The sequence below is a fragment of the Macaca mulatta genome, chromosome 10 (assembly GCF_049350105.2).
Source record: "Macaca mulatta isolate MMU2019108-1 chromosome 10, T2T-MMU8v2.0, whole genome shotgun sequence".
Lineage (NCBI taxonomy): Eukaryota > Metazoa > Chordata > Mammalia > Primates > Cercopithecidae > Macaca > Macaca mulatta.
In genome coordinates, this window is record NC_133415.1 from 1230227 (window position 1) to 1247661 (window position 17435).

The following is a 17435-nucleotide window of genomic DNA, read 5'->3' on the forward strand; positions in this document are numbered from 1 at the left end:
GGCAGGGTGGGGGAAGAAGAACCACAGATGGGCCTGAGGGAGCTGCTGGTTTATTTAGGAGCCTGGGTCCAGCCCCCAGGGACCAGGCTGCACTGCTGAGCTGGCCTCAGACAGAGACGGGTCAGGTCCTGACTGGATGTCTCTGCCATCATGGAAAGACAGGTGTGCATGGGCCCAGGCAGCATCCCCCAGTGCAGAGGGCAGCCCAGCACCGTCTCGGCCACTCAGCAGCACACGGGGGCCTCGGGAGGCTCCAGGGGTGTGGAGCGCGTGCCGAGGCCATTACGAAGATCATGTCACACACAGTTCGGCTGCCCAGAGCGGGGGCTTACTGCTGTAGGAGCGCTGCCTGCCGTCCGCCCCGTCGGCCTCCGTGGCCTCGGGATCTGTGGCAGCCCCCGCCTCGCAGTGGTAAGGGTTCTCCAGTAGCTTCAGCACCCGCCGCACCTGGAGGATCGTGAGGGTGAGAGGGGTCCGGGGCCAGCCCCCCATCCCAGGGACCACAGGGACAGGCCCGTGCTTGCCTCTGAGAAGTCCCCGCGCTCGGCAGCCTCGATGGCATTCTGCGCGATGTAGTTCCTCAGCACGTACTTGGGGTTGTTGGCGTGCATCACGCGCACACGCTCAGCCTGCCAGGCAGCAGCATCCCCGGCGCCTTCCAGGTCCTTGTCCAGCCGGGCTCTGGAATGACAGTCGGGCTCTGGAATCACAGCCGGGCTGGACTTTCCCAGCAGCGCCCCCCACCAGGTGAACGTGGACGCAGGGCTCACCTGTACGCCTGCAGCCATTCGGCCCAGTGGCCCTGGTTCCGGCTCTGCAGCTCTGCCATGCTCAGCTGCTCCAGCCGAGACTGCTGCTCCACACGCTCCAGCTCCCTGGCAATGCCTGCCCGGGTGCCCATGAGCGCGAACAGCTGCGGGTTTGACTGTGCCAGCATCAGCATCATGGATAGCTGCCTGTGGGGAGGCCAGGGTGTCTGGGAGGTAGCCCCTGACCGTGTCCCTGCCCCGCAGGCAGCTGCTCCTCCTGCCCCAGGCTGCTCTCATGGCTCACCTGGAGTCCAAGGGCCCAAGCAGCCCAGTCCCCAAGGTCCCTTGAACTCCACTAGCAGGGATGGACCCAGTGGACACACACCAGTCATGTCCATGCTCTGCTGCCCAGCTTTCTGCTGGAGAGTCTCCACCTCCAGAGTTTAATGCTTGTGGGACGGGCACTGCTATTAGCGCTTCCCTCATTTCCAGAAGGGTCCAGGTGGGCTGGGGCCACCCTTTCTCCAGTGGAGGGGGTTTCACGCTCAGCAGGGCCCGCTGGCCGGCACTCCCACCCAACCCCACTAGTTTTGTTAAGTTAAAAGCAGCAACACTTTCCGCGTCTCAGCCTGCACATGGGCGGGACCCTTTAGACGGGACGGCCCTTCCGTTTGGAAGATGGTGTGGGAAAGCTTGACCTCTGGGAGCCCATCCTCCCTGGAAACCCAGAGGCTTTCCCTGAAGCCCAACCACAGCCGAGACCACGGTCTCCCCCCACACCTGTGTCAGCCTCGCCGCCCTCTCCTCTGTGACCAACGGGCCCCAGCACCACAGAGACGCCCTGACTGCGCCTGTCCCTGGGAGCGGAGCAGCCACCTGGGCACCAGCCAGCCCTGCCTCCAGCTTCTCCTCCGGCCTGTTTCTGATTGTGCCTCCCTTTCTGGAAACAAATCCAAGGAAGTAGGAACTGAGTACCCACCGGGGATCCATCTGGGGCCGGAAGGCCAGCCTCAGCTCCTCCAGGGAGGCACACTGCTCCATTAGCCTGGCCAGGAACTCCGCCAGGCCTGGTGACTCCAGCTCCACTGGGAAGGAGCTCAGCAAGAAGAAGGTGTTTGTGAAGTCAGCACCTGGAACACAGGCTGCTCAGGGAGCTGGAAGCAGAAGGCCCAGGGTCCCTGTCCTGGTGCCGTACAGAGCCCCCCAACCCTCGCCCCCGCCAGCACACGTGCTGCATGGACCCACATGCTCCATCCCCCACCCCCACTCCAGCACGGACCCACACAATCCCCGACCCACACCTCCACCTGGCACAGGTGCCATACAGACCCACACACTACCCCAGAGGACCCACACCCTCACCCCAGCACAATGCCACACGGACCCACACCCAGCAAGGATGCCACAGAGACCCACATGGACCCAAACGCTGCCCCCAGCACAGGTGCCACATGAGCCCTGCTCAGCACTGGTCCGGGGACTCCTGAGCCCTCCACACCCCACTCCTCCACCCATCCACCACCCAGGCGGCTGCCACTTGCTCTGGCCCTGCAAGTCACCTGTGAAGTGGGCTAACACCGAGAAGGCACAGAGGCTGCTGCCCGGCCCTCACATCCTCAGTCACGACTGCCTGCTTTAGGAGCTAGCGAGTGTTGAGGAGAGGCTGTCACCAGCCTGCAAAAGGCCCAACTGTGACAGACACTGCGATCCTCCCCGACTCCGGAAAACAGCTGTCTCAAAACCACAGTGACCCTAAGACAACGTCTAAAAATGAGAAGGGAGCCAAAGCAACATACTACAAAAAAGTCAACTACACACAAAGGCAGCAACAGAGAACGTGACGGACCAAAAACATGGCAGAGGTAGTTCCTTATCAGTAATTTGAAAGCAAATGGATCTCTCCAATGAAAGGCAGCTTGGCAAAGTGGGTGAAAAGACAATTTCCATGCTGTCACCACATGATCTGCAAGACGTTCAAAGACACGAACAGGCTGGAAGTGAAAGGATGAAGAAACCCAGGCAAAGAGTAACCTAAAGAGAGCTGAGGTGACTATTATACTCACATTAGATAAGTTTTCTATTTTTTGAGATGGAGTCTTGCTCTGTTGCCCGGGCTGGAGTGCAGTGGTGCAATCTCGGCTCACTGCAACCTCCGCCTCCCAGGTTCCAGCAATTCTCCTGCCTCAGCCTCCCAAGGAGCTGGGATTACAGGCATGCGCCACCATGCCTGGCTTGCTTGCTTGCTTATTTATTTATTGGGAGATGGAGTCTGCTCTGTCGCCCAGGCTGGAGTACAGTGGCGCAATCTTGGTTCGCTACAACCTCTCACCTCCTGGGTTCCAGCAATTCTCCTGCCTCAGCCTCCCAAGTAGCTGGGATTACAGGCACCTGCCACCAGGCCTGGCTAATTTTTGTTTTTGTTTTTGTATTTTTGAGATGGGTCTCACTCTTGTCGCCTGGGCTGGAGTGCAGTGGCGTGATCTCAGCTCACTGCAACCTCCGCCTCTCGCATTCAAGTGATTCTCCTGCCTCAGCCTCCTGAATAGCTGAGATTATAGGCGCCCACCACCATGCCTGGCTAATCTTTGTATTTTTAGTAGAGATGAGTTTCACTATGTTGGCCAAGCTGGTCTCAAACTCTTGACCTCTGGTGATCCGCCCGCCTTGGCCTCCCAAAGTGTTGGGATTACAGACGTGATCCACCACGCCTGGCCAGAGAAGATTTTAAATAAAAAATTGTCAGAAGGGCCGGGAAAGGTAGCTCACCCTTGTAATCCTAGCTACCTGGTAGGCTGAGGCGGGAGGAGATAACTGGAGCACAGGAGGTGGAAGCTGCAGTGAGCTATGACTGTGCTACTGCACTCCAGCCTGGGCAACGAAGTGAGACACACCCACCCTCAACCAAAAAAAAAGTTACAAGAAACAGCATTATATACGGCAAGAGTCAGTTCATCAATAAAATGTAAAAATTATGAACATGCACCTACATGCACCCAATAAGAAAGCCCTAAAATGTACAAACGTTGGCAGAATGGAAGGGACAGAGAACAAACAGTTCTATCTATAGTAAGAGTTGGAGACTTAAACACACCACTTAATAATGGATAGACCATCTAGGGTCAGGCGCAGTGGCTCATGTGTGTAATCCCAGCACTTTGGGAGGCTGAGGCGGGCGGATCACGAGGTCAGGAGATCAAGACCATCCTGGCTAACACGGAGAAACCCCGTCTCTACTAAAAATACAAAAAATTACCCGGGCGTGGTGGCGGGCACCTGTAGTCCCAGCTACTCGGGAGGCTGAAGCAGAAGAATGGCGTGAACCCGGGAGGTGGAGCTTGCAGTGAGCCAAGATCACGCCACTGTACTCCAGCCTGGCCTGGGCGACAGAGCGAGACTCAGTCTCCAAAAAAAAAAGGCGTCTAGACAGGAGATCAATGAGAAATGGAAGACCTGAACAACAGCCTAAACCAACAAGACCAAACAGGCATATACACAGAACACTCCGCCCAGCAGAACAGAGCATACCGTCTTCTCCAGGGCACACGGGACGTTCTCCAAGATAAGCCACAAAACAAGTTGTAATAAACAAAAAAAGGCTGACATCTCTAGCCACAATGGAATGAAGCTAGAAATCACTTAAAAACATAACACACTGGCCGGGCGCGGTGGCTCATCCCTGGAATCCCAGCACTTTGGGAGGCTGAGGCAGGCAGATCACTTGTGGTCAGGTGTTGGAGACCAGCCTGGCCAACATGGTAAAGCCCCATCTCTATTAACAATACAAAAATTAGCCAGGTGTGGTGGAGCATGCCAGTAGTCCCAGCTACTTGGGAGGCTGAAGGAAGAGAATCACTTGAGCCTGGGAGGCGGAGGTTGCAGTGAGCCAAGATGGTGCCACTGCACTCCAGCTTGGGCGACAGAGCGAGACTCCGTCTAAAAACCAAAAAAACACAAAACACAACATACCAAAATTGATGGACACAGCAAAAGCAGTGACCAGAAGGACATGCACAGCTGTAAATGGCTACACTGAAGAAGATCTCCAATCAGTTACCTCACCTCACGCCTAAGGAATTGGAGAAAGAAGAGCCAAGATTAGAGGGAGATAAGAGACTGAAAAACAGAGAAGCCACACACTGCGTAACTTACACGAAGGCTTTAGAGCAGTCCGGTTCACAGACTCAGAGCAGAGTGGCTGCTACCAGGGGCTGCAGGGAGGGGAATGGGGAGCTGGTAATCGGCTCGCACAGGGTTTGGGTTGCAGATGTGAACAAGCTGCAGGGCTCAGCTGTACAGCACTGCTCCTGCGTCAGCTATGATGCGCTGTGCACCTCCTGTGCACTCCACAGTTTAAGAGGATAGATCCATGTGGTGTTCCTACCACAATAAGATTGTTTTTAAAAAACTGTTATGAACAATTGTATGCCAAAATTACCTACAAGACATGGACAAACTACATGACACAGAAAATTCCTAGAAACACAAATTACCAAAACTGACTCAAGAAGAAAGGAAAATCTAAATTGATATAAGACAAGCAAGGAGACTGATCAGTAATCCAAATTTTTCCAACAAAGAAAAGGCCAGGACCAGATGGCTTCACTGGTGAATTCTACCAAATACTCTTAAGAACAAATGGCAAAAAATCCTTTGCAAACTTTGAAGAAAAAAATGGAAGATGGGGGAATACCTCCTAACTCACTCTGAGGCCAGCACCACCTTGACATCAAAGCCATACACTAAAGAAAAAACAAAGCAAAACTATAAGCCAGTATCCCTTACGCATACAGATGCAAAAATCCTCAAAATACTCACAAAATTCAGCATATTAAAATAATTATACAGCATAGGCTGGGCGCGGTGGCTCACGCCTGTAATCCTAGTACTTTGGGAGGCTGAGGCAGGCAGATCACCTGAGGTCAGGAGTTCGAGACCAGCCTGACCAACATGGCGAAACCCCATCTTTACTAAAAATACAAAATTAGCCGGGCATGGTGGCAGGTGCCTGTAATCCCAGCTACTTGAGAGACTGAGGCAGGAGAATCACTTGAACCCGGGAGGTAGAGGTTGCAGTGAGCCAAGATCATGCCATTGCACTCCAGCCTGGGCAACGAGAGTGAAACTCTGTCTCAAAAAATATTAAAAAATAATTATATAGCATATTAAAAGGACCAAATAAAATTTATCCCCAGAATGCAAGGAGATATGAATGAAATAATAAAATCACATGACCATCTTCATTGCAGGAAAAAGCGTTTGATAAAATGCAGTCGCCTTTCATGGTAAAGGCACTCTGAAAGAAAACTTGGGCGTGGTAAAAGCTGTATGTTAAAAAGCCCACAGCTAACATCACACTCAATGGGTGAAACACTGAACACTTTTTCCCGAAGGTTAGGAACACGAAAAAGATGCCCATCTCAGCTACTTCTATTCAACATCCACATCCTAGCTAGGGCACCCCAGTGAGTCATCCACATAACCCAGCAGTTCTACCAACTGTACACCACGGGACTGACAGGAGGCATCAGAGAGCTTTGCACTCACTTTCACGGCAGCACTGCACACAACACACAATATACCGTACACAACAGCCAGAAGAGGAGCGTGTACGCCAGTAGGTCATGGATAAGCAAACTGTGGCCTGTCCACGCAACGGGATGCTTCTCAGACTTCAAACGGAATAAAATCCTGATACGAACCTGGATGAACATTGAGGACCTTCTGCTAAGTGAAATAAGCAGTCACCAAGGAACAAACACCATATGATTCCACTCGCAGGAGGCCCCTAGATTCACCAAATCCATAAAGACAGAGAGTAGAATAGGGGTGCCAGGGGCTGGGGTGGGCCCAGGGAGTGATTGTGCACTTGGAGACTGGAAGCTGGAAGGTAAACCATCTCTAACCACACTAGCACAGGAAGCGCCTCGCTGTGGGCATGGCTGGGTCACTTACCGGTCAGGTGCATGGTCTCCAGGAGCTTGGACACCAGCGCCCTGTCTTCCTCCAGCTCCAGCTGCACAAGGCCCAGCTTCCTGCGCATCTTCTGCATGTAGTGCCTTTGGAACTCGGCATCAAACTCCTCGGCCAGGATGGCCTCACCCAGCTCCAGGGGCAGCTCTGGCTGCAGGGCCTCGGCCAGCTTCTGCAGGTTCCACTTGCACACCTCGGGCTGCTTGCTGTATGCGTAGCGGCCGGTGTTGTCGGAGGCATTGCACACGTGGTCAGGGTCATACCTGCCACACAGGGCAAGAGAGCCACGCCCTGCCTGAGGGGAAGTTCCCAGGAGATGGTGCAGGCACCCTGGAGGGGAGGCCCAGAGGAAGTTCCCACGTGGCCATGGCTCTCTGGCCCTGTCCCACAGGGGTCCTGTCTCAACAGCCTCCGCCCAAGGCCTCCGGGATTGCCCTGGACTCTCTACTTCCTACATCAGCCCCCAGCCCCCGTCGGCATCATGGGTCAGTGTCTCGGGGCAGCAGGCTTCATGCAGCTTGCACCCCCCAGTCACTTACCTGTCCAGGAAGCCGAAGGGCCCGTAGTCGATGGTGAGCCCCAGGATGCTCATGTTGTCAGTGTTGAGCACGCCGTGGCAGAAGCCCACGCACTGCCACTCAGCCACCATCCACGCCGTGCGCCGCGTCACCTGGGGGCGGGACAGCGTGCTTGCTCCCTCCTCCCGGTCCTGCCCAGACCCCCCAACTCGTGTCCATCCTTCCCCTCCCGGAAACCAGCTGTGCTTCGCTGAGTGGCTCTCACTCTGGTACTTCTGGGCAATGTGTCCCGATGTCCTGTCACCGTCTCCACCACAGCGTGGCAATGCAGAGTGTGTGTCAAGGGTTCTCAAGCCTACTCACAGCATCCACTCTTTTATATGCTCACAAAACTTGGCTTTTACCCAAACTAGAAAAATCAGGGAACCCCAGACGCAGGCCCAGTAGAGACCCCAAAGAAGCAGGGAAGGGTCAGCTCACTGAGGGGCCGCACCTGCCCCAGGGCCAGGCCACTGTCCATCCCGGTGCCACCACCACCCTGCCGGCCTAGCCCCTCCAACCAGACAGCAGTCCCCACTCAGCCCAGCGCTGGCAACCGTGAGAATAGGGGCCAACCAACGGGGGCCAGGAGCCCCCAAGATGCACTGAAGGCCCCACTGACCCTGCTCAACACAGGCCTGACACTGCCTCGCTCCTGCCAGGCCACCAACGCTCCTGGGAGGAAGGCAGTGCTGTCCTCCCTGCATCCTGGCAGAAGACTGAGGCTCAGAGGGGCAGAGTGACCTGCCCTGACCACCCACGCTGTCTATGCCGGAGTACCAGGCTGCCCCCAGCGGCTCCTCCCGGCCTTTTGCAGCCCCGTCATCCCCGACACGGAGCACGGCTGGGGTGGACTGAAGGGACGCGGCTGGGGCAGGACACAGCCCCAGGAGCACCTGCCTCGGGCCCACTTCTGCTGACGGCAGCTCAACAGCCTCCAGCCACATGGCAAAGCGGGTCCCCACACGGCCCTGGCTGCAGCTGCTCCAGGGATGGCCTGAGACTTCTCAAAGACGATGCTGTGCCTTGTCCCCCGAACCCCCACTTGGTCTGACCCCACTGATGCTGCAGGCCCCCAGCCCAGCCAGGTGAGGTGCCGGGTTCCCCCACCGTGCACTGAATGCCCTGTGACAAGAACGATGCCATCAGACCGTGGGGGCAGGGACGCAGACCCAAGGCGGGCCCTCAGCATCTCCCCAGTCAGGACCCGACTGGCTGCCCTGGGCATCAAGACGTGTCGACCCACGTGGGAGGTGCCCAGCACCCATGGTGCTTCCACCCCGCGCCCCCGCCCCGAGCTGGCCCTGCAGGGATACCAGCAGGAGAGCACGCCCAGGGCCCCCAACGCCACTGAGCCCAGGGGAGTTTCAGGTTTGTCCCAGGGCACACGTGATGGGGTTTGCGGACAGGAGGGGGAGCTCAGAGAAGGGCGGGGAGGCTGGGTAAAAGCCTTTGTCCCCCGGCCACAATGAGGGTGCCTTCAGCACAGGCGAGGACACCCAGCACCCACCCACAGGGAGGGGTGGCCTGCAGCCCACTGACCTCCCGGAAGAAGGCAGCGTTTCTCTGCACGCGGTCACTGGCGTGAGCAGCCTGGATCTCAGGGTAAAAGGAGCTGATGACATAGTCAAGCAGCTGCACGCGAATGTCGTTCCTCCCCACGCTGGGGCCTGCACGCCCTGTGTGCTCATCTGCGGACTTAAAAATCTCAAAGGATCCAAACCTGGAGGGAAGACCCGAGTTGTCAACAGGTCAAACCTGACCCCGACCCCTTGTGAAAATAAGAAAAAGAAAAACACGTTGTTGTGGCTATTTTTTTCTTTTTTTTCAGATGGAGCCTTGCTCTTGTTGCCCAGGCTGGAGTGCAATGGCGCGATCTCGGCTCACTGCAACCTCCAACTCCTGGGTTCAAGTGATTTTCCTGCCTCAGCCTCCTGAGTAGCTGGGATTATAGGCACACGCCACCACACCTGGCTCATTTTTGTATTTTTAGTAGAGACGGGGTTTCACCATGTTGGTCAGGCTGGTCTCAAACTCCTGACCTCATGATCCACCCGCCTCGGCCTCCCAAAGTGCTGGGATTACAGGCGTGAGCCACCGCACCCGGCCTGCTGTGGTTATTAAATCTTGCAGCCCTACAGCAGAAAGAGAACCTTGATTAAAACAAAAGCAAACAACCAAAGAGAATGCACCCTGGCTCTACCTGACACAAACACAGACGTATTCCACTTTTGGTCAACATCCAGCCACTGACCAGGCCCTGTCTACAGAGTCTGGGGCACGTGCGGGGGAGGCCCATGGGGTAAGAAATCACCAACACCCCCTGCACCCCCACCCCAACCCCACGAGGAGGGTTTTCTGCAGGTCTCACACCTGGAGGGGCGTGGCCTGCCGCCGCATCCTCGGGAAGGGGGTGTGAAGGAGAGTCAGCTGCTGCGGACACACATCTGTGAGCACTCAGCAACAGCCGTCCTCCAGGGTGACCGTCCCCCAGCGGACATCAGGCAAGGTCTGGACATTTTCATTGTCACAACTGGGGTTACCACTGGCCCAGAGCAGGGATGCTGCGTACCACACGGGATGGACTTCATGACGATGCCAGCATTGCCACTGGGCAGGGCCTCAGAGGAAGTTGCTGCCCCAGATCCTTCCGTCCCCACCACCGCAGGACAGGAAAGGCCAGAGGCCCACAGGCAGCCACAGGGGTGGGCGGCTGGTGTCCCGGGCAGGATGGGGCCGCGAGACCAACAGACAACTCTACGCTCAGGTGTTCAGGAGGAAGTGTTAGTCACCAGGTGGCGAGGTGACATCAAAAACTGATGGTTGGCCGGGCGCAGTGGCTCAAGCCTGTAATCCCAGCACTTTGGGAGGCCGAGACGGGCGGATCACAAGGTCAGGAGATCGAGACCATCCTGGCTAACACGGTGAAACCCCGTCTCTACTAAAAAATACAAAAAACTAGCCGGGCGAGGTGGCGGGCGCCTGTAGTCCCAGCTACTCGGGAGGCTGAGGCAGGAGAATGGCGTGAACCCAGGAGGCGGAGATTGCAGTAAGCTGAGATCCGGCCACTGTACTCCAGCCTGGGTGGCAGAGCAAGACTCCGTCTCAAAAAAAAACAAAAAAAACAAAAAAAAAAACTGATGGCTGGGGGCCGGGTGCAGTGGTTCAGGCCTATAATTCCAGCACTTTGGGAGGCCAAGGTGGGTGAATCACCAGAGGTCAGGAGTTCGAGACCAGCCTGGCCAACATGGAGAAAGCCTGTCTCTACTAAAAATACAAAAATTAGCTGGGCGTGGTGGCGGCGTCTGTAATCCCAGCTACTCGGGAGGCTGAGGCAGGAGAATCACTTGAACCCGGGAGGTGGAGCTTGCAGTGAGCCAAGATCACGCCATTGCACTCCAGCCTGGGCGACAGAGCAAGACTCCATCTCAAAAAAAAAAGAAAAGAAAAGAAAACTGGTGGCCGGGCGCGGTGGCTCAAGCCTGTAATCCCAGCACTTTGGGAGGCCGAGACGGGTGGATCACGAGGTCAGGAGATCGAGATCATCCTGGCGAACACCGTGAAACCCCGTCTCTACTAAAAAATACAAAAAACTAGCCGGGCGAGGTGGCGGGCGCCTGTAGTCCCAGCTACTCGGGAGGCTGAGGCAGGAGAATGGCGTAAACCTGGGAGGCGGAGCTTGCAGCGAGCTGAGATCCGGCCACTGCACTCCAGCCCAGGCTACAGAGCGAGACTCCGCCTCAAAAAAAAAAAAAAAAGAAAACTGGTAACTGATGGCTCACGTCAGAGAGGAGCCAGCCCAGGACTCCAGACCAATGAGCAACTGACCATCAGATCAGAAAGCACGAGCAGGACACCGGGCACAGCACGCTTGTGGCTCCTGCTTCTTCAATGGCTATTTCCTCAGTCAAGTCTAAGTACTTCCTTGTCATAAACTCCAGCAAACAGTTCTGGACACTGTCCCCAGCCTCAGGCTCTGGGAGCCCCTCCTCCCCAGAAGCACCAGGCAGGGACCCTTCTCTGGTACCCGTGGCCCTGGACCCCCCGCTGGTGCTTTGAGACATGCCAGCTCCCGCAGGCCCATCTCTGGCCGCAACGAGGGCCTGGACGGGCACGTGGGAGGGCTTAGCACAAGTGTCCCAACCGAGCACCAAATGCCTTTGCACTCAGATCCCTCCCAGTGGGTGTCACGCAGCTACTTTGCAAACAGGCAGCTTCTGAGGCTGCCAGGGACAGGCTAGACTTTCAGAAGAGGCCAAGGCGGTCATCTGAGTTTGTGTTTCTGCCAGAATCCTAGCAGCACAGGCCCAGATCTCCTAGGACTCTCTAAGCAAGCGTGTGTAGACAGGCCTAAAGGACCCCGGCATTACCTTATGAAAGTGGAAGCTATACGCAACACAACCGTGCATTGTTCATATTTGGGATTACCATCATAGAACACGTCGCGCACCACCGTGGACTCGGACGTGACACAGGCACCGGCCCGTGTGGTGGGGACCCCCAGGTGGAACATGGCTTCGCTGCACAGGAACTCCCGGATGCTTGACCGCAGGACCTTGCGACCGTCGGCCTGTCTGAAACCAAACACAGAGTTCACTACGTGGGCTGGGCAGGAATCACCCAACACCAAGATTCCAGGCAGCACACGGAAAGGAGGGAACGCATGTAACGTGAGCAGCTCACACGTCCCTGAAAACCGCCCATCCCAGGTGACGTCAGGTGCCTCGTGAGCCTCCAACATCACCCAGTTCCGGCAATCACACACCCCAGCAGGTTGTCGGCACAGCCTCTGGTAAAAATGGGCCTGAACACACGCAGGAGTCTGTCTTCCTGCCCGGGACGAGGATTCTGCAGCAGAAGCCAAGACTGTGTGACTGTGCAGCAGGGGCAAAGGGCCTGGGGCAGCCCTGCTCCATGGGACACAGTAGCCTTTGTCTGCACCAGGACGGGTGCCCAGGTATAGGCCAGCCAAGGAATGAGCTCCTCTGTGCCTGCCAGAACCCTCATACCCACGGTGGGAGGAGGCAGGGCAGAGAAGCCAGCTGCCCGCCCCGAAAAACCCGCCCCTTGAGGCTCCAACAGCACCGGCCTCAGGGCACTCAGCCACTTCTGACCCCCAGGTCTCGCATTCCCTTCCCCACATGTCTTCAGGGCCCTGGTCTCCACCTCACGTCCTGCAGAACTGCTGAGGCCAGGGACTCGGACGCACATGGGGAAGGGGATGTGAGATCTGAGGGCCAGATGACTGCCCTCTTTTTCTTCAGTTATTTTCACTGTGGTAAAATACACACAAAATAAATTTACCATCTTAAACCACTTTTTCTTTTTTGCTTTTTAAAGACAGGGTCTCACTCTTGTCACTTGGCCTGGAGTGCAGTGGCACAAACCTGGCTCACTGCAGCACCACCCTCTCGCCTCAGCCTGCCAAGTAGGTGGGACTACGGGCACTGCCGCCAGGCTCGGCTAATTCTTATCTTACTTTTTGTAAAGATGGGGTTTCATTATGTTGCCCACGCTAGTCTTGAACTCCTGGGCTCAAGCAATCCTCTCACCTTGGCCTCTCAAAAGTACGAGGATTACAGGCATGAGCCATTGCACCCGGCCCACCTTAGCCATTTTTAAGTGTACAGATCACTGCTATTAAATACGTTCATAATGTTGCACAACCATCACCCCCATCCATGTCCAGAAATCTGTCTTGTGAAATTGAAACTTTGTCCCTATTAAACACTAGCTCCCAATTCCTCTACTCCCTCCAGCCCCTGGCACCTACCATTCTACTTTGTCTCTATGAATGTGGCTCTCTAGGTACCTCAGATAAGTGGAATCGCACAGGATTTGTCTTTCTGTGACCAGTTTATTTCACTCTGCAGCATGTCCTCAAGGTTCATCCGTGTTGTAGCACGTCAGCATCTTCTTTTTTTTTTTTTTTTTTTGAGACGGAGTCTCACGCTGTTGCCCAGGCTGGAGTGCAGTGGCGCGATCTCGGCTCACTGCAAGCTCCGCCTCCCGGGTTCCCGCCATTCTCCTGCCTCAGCCTCCTGAGTAGCTGGGACTACAGGCGCCCGCCACCGCGCCCGGCTAATTTTTTTTTTTTTTTGTATTTTCAGTAGAGACGGGGTTTCACTGTGGTCTCGATCTCCTGACCTTGTGATCCGCCCGCCTCGGCCTCCCAAAGTGCTGGGATTACAGGCTTGAGCCACCGCGCCCGGCCAGCATCTTCTTTCTTAAGGATGAATAATATTCCATTCATCTGCTGAGAGACACTTGTTCTGCCTTTTGGCTATGAATATCGGTATACAAATGTCTCCCTGAGAGCCTGCTCTTGAAGCAGGACTGCTGAATCACATGGTGATTCTATTTTTAATTATTTGAGGAACTTCTACACTGTTTTCCACAGCACCGTATCATTTTACATTCCCACAGCAGTGCAGAAGGGTTCCAATTTCTCCACAGCCTCAACACTTTAACTTACATTTTTTTTTGGTGACAGGGTCTCGCTCTGTCACCCAGGGACAGTGGTGCGATCTCGGCTCACTGCAACCTCCGCCTCCTGGGTTCAAGTGATTCTCCTGTTTCAGCCTCCCAGTCCATTTTTGAATTGGTTTTTTTTTTCCCATTGTTGAGTTTTGAGAGTTCTCTGTATATTCTGGATATTACTCACTTACCAGATATATGAATTGCAAATATTTCCTCCCATTCTGTGGGCTGCATTTTTACTGTTAATACTGTATTTTTATGCATAATTTTTAAAGTGTTCATGAAGTCCTGTTTGCCTATTTCTTTTTTTTTTTTTTTTTTTTTTGAGACGGAGTCTAGCTCTGTCGCCCAGCCCAGGCTAGAGTGCAGTGGCGCGATCTCGGCTCACTGCAAGCTCCGCCTCCCGGGTTCACGCCATTCTCCTGCCTCAGCCTCCCAAGTAGCTGGGACTACAGGCGCCCACAACCACGCCCGGCTAATTTTTTTTTGTATTTTTAGTAGAGACGGGGTTTCACCGTGGTCTCGATCTCCTGACCTTGTGATCCGCCCGCCTCGGCCTCTCAAAGTGCTGGGATTACAGGCGTGAGCCACCGCGCCCGGCCTGCCTATTTCTTTAGTTGCCTGTGCCTTTTGTGTCACAGCTGAGAAATCACTGCCAAATCCAATGTCATGAAGCATTTTCCCTATTTTCTCTAAGACTTTTAGCTCTTATGCTTAGGTCTTTGGTCCACTCTTCAGTTAACTTTGTTCATGGTGTAGGTAAGGACCCAGCTTCATTCTTTTGCATGAGGATCCAGTTTTCCCAGCACCATTTGTTGAAAAGTCTTTCTCCATCGAATGGTCTCAGCACACTTTGACAATTTGCTGACCATATATGTGAAGGTTTATTTCTAGGCTCTTTATTCCATCCCACTGGTCTATGTCTATCCTTATGCCAATGCCATACTGTTTTGCTGATTGCGGCTTTGTAGTAAGTTTTGAAATCAGGAAGCATGAGTCCTCCAACTTTCTTCAAGATTGTTTTGTCCATTCAGGGTCCCTTGAGATTCCATGTGAATTGTATTACTTTTTGAGACAGGGTCTCACTCTGTCATCCAGACTGGAGTGCAATAGGACAATCACAGCTCACCGTGGCCTTGAATCCTGGGCTCAAGTGAATTCTTCCACTTCAGCCTCCTGAGTAACTGCAATGAGAAGCACACTCCACCATGCCCAGGTAATAAAAAAAAATTTTTTTGAAGAGACAGGGTCTTGCTGTTTCCCCAGGCTGGTCTCCAACTCCTGGCCTCAAGCAATCCTCCTGCCTTGGCTTCCCAAAGTGCTGGGATTACAGGAGTGAGCCACTGCACCTGACCCCATGTGAATTTTAGAATGGGTTTTTCTATTTTTGCAAAAACTGTCATTGGTATTTTGATAGGGACTGTACTGAATCTCTTCAAAGAGTACTGTTGTCTTTCAAATATAAACTTATCCAACCCATGAACAAGGGATGTTTCCATTTATGTTTACTTTCTTTCAGTAATGTTTTTCAGTTTTCACCGCTCAAGTCTCTTCCTTCTCACGGCCACTTCAGATGTTAGCCTCAATCCCAGAGAACTGGTGAGGCCAGGGACCCCAGGACACTTGTGGGGATGACAGGCAGGGTCTGAGTAAAGGTCAGAGGACTCCTTAATTTTTAGGAGAAAATATATTCTAGCATACCTCAGGTCTGAAAGCACTGAGTTAATACTCGAGTCTTCAAATATAAAAAGTGTCTTCCAGTGACAGATTACTCTCATAAAAAATTTGTCTTTATAACTCAAAATATCACCAAAACGAAAGTTTAAGATGTTCGCCAGAAAGAAAAACAAAAAAGTAAAAAAAAAAAAAAAACGCTCACAGGATAAGCAGGCCCCAGGCTGAGCATCGCCACCACGTTCCAAGGGTCAGAAATGCTCCGTGGGCGGCTGGTGCGTCAACACTAAGCAGGTCGCTGGGGGTGGGGAGGGAGGGCCAGGCTGCCCTCAGACACAGAACAGAACGGATGTGGAGACGGGGGAGTGAGGAAGACCCCAGTCTGAGGAGCTTGCTTGGCAGACGGAGCCCCAGGGAAGGGATGCTGAGGGACTGAGGGGCATTTCAGGCACTGGAGGGGGAGGTGATGAGAGCACAGGGAGGGGCCGGATGAGACGCGGCTTTAGCATTTCTCTGAACATAAAATGTACACTTGTGTGTATTGTTTTCCTAGTCATTCCACAAAAGTAGTAAACAATATGGAATAAGTACATTAATTGTTTAGTGGAAAAGAGCAGAACAGACCAAAGTGCTATCTGTACACAAGAGGCAGGTGGCGTGCACGGCTCCCCGGTGGGCCTGGCGGCATCTGGACCCAGATCTTGCCTTAGACTACCTGTGTGCCCCCCTCCCCCGAAATCTAAACGATGCCCACCTCACTTCGGAGTTAAAAAGGGCCGCCCGCATGAAAGTCATGGCCAGAGTAGCAGAGCGAGGCTGCTGGACGAAGCGGCCCGCCCCACGGGCGATCGGAGGAAGGCTGGGGACCTGCGGGGTTAGGGTTAGGGTTAGGGTTAGCCTAACCTCTCACCCCGGCTCCCGTCCCTGGACTTGGAGCCCCAGCGAACGTCGGTAAACATGAGTGGCGTCACTGGTGGAGCTGACTCCAAGGTCCTCGGCGGGTTGATGAGCACAGCGAGCGGGCGGCTGCCAGCACCGCGCTCCCGCGGGAGGAGAGGAGGCCCCACTTGGCAGTGGCCTCGGGACGCCCCCAATACCGCGCTGGGTGGAGGGCAGGGGCGCCCCGGCGGGGAGGACCCACCCGCGCCCCTCGCCCGCCCCGGCCCACCTGGAGAAGGGCGTGGGCCCAGCGCCCTTGAGCTGCAGCTCCCAGCGCTCGCCGGCCGCCGTGCACACCTCGCCCAAGTACATGGCGGCGCCGTCGCCCAGTTGCCCCGCGAACTGGCCGAACTGGTGGCCGCAGTAGCAGTGCGCGGCGGGCTCAGCGCCCGGCAGGAGCGCGTTGCCGCTGAAGAACAGCGCGGCCTCGGCCTCGGCCTCGCGTGCGGGCGGCGCGCCCAGGCCCAGCAGTGCCAGCGCGGGCTCCGACAGCGCCACAAGGCGCGGCTGCCGCAGGGGGGTGGGCCGCACGCGGGTGAAGCAGGCCCCGGGCACCTGGCGCGGCGCGGACTGGGCGCCCTCGGGACCGGGAGGCGGCGCCTCCACGGGCAGCGCGCGCAGGGCGCGGTTGTCGAAGCGCAGCCCCGCCAGCCAGCAAGGCGCGGGCTCCATGGCGGCGCCCGACAAGGTAGAGCCGGGCGCGGGCGACGGGTGGCAGCGGCCGAGGGGCAGGAGTCGGGCAGCTGCGAGCGAACCCCCGAGAGCTGCCCTGTACGCGGCCATCCGCGGCGGCGCTCCCGCCGGAAGCCAGCCTCTCCCGCCCGGAAGCCAGCCTGCCCCTCCCGGAAGCCCCGCCCCGCGCGTCCCGCAACCCAATCGCCAGTGGGGGTGTGTGGGGGCGGGAGGCGCGGTGTCTGGCCGGGCTCTAATTGGCTGCCTTGTCGGTCTGTCCGCATCTCCCTGCCCGAGGGTCTGAGGCGTCCGGGGTGGCCGCCGGCGTCATGGGGCGCGCGCTGCCGCCAGCGGGATGACCGATGGAAACGCCTCCCAGACCGCCAGCGACGAC

General features: G+C 55.7%; 1 protein-coding gene across 1 annotated transcript; it reads right to left on the reverse strand.

Annotated features, from left to right (window-relative positions):
• Window positions 1–35: 35 nt before the first annotated feature.
• SELENOO (selenoprotein O) lies at window positions 36–17213 on the reverse strand. The gene is given in 9 exon segments (NM_001159411.1): window positions 36–447; window positions 525–681; window positions 771–956; window positions 1729–1879; window positions 6702–6982; window positions 7259–7389; window positions 8819–8999; window positions 11647–11850; window positions 16599–17213. Coding segments are annotated over 9 exon segments (2010 nt in total). The 5' UTR covers window positions 17153–17213; the 3' UTR covers window positions 36–282.
• Window positions 17214–17435: the final 222 nt, after the last annotated feature.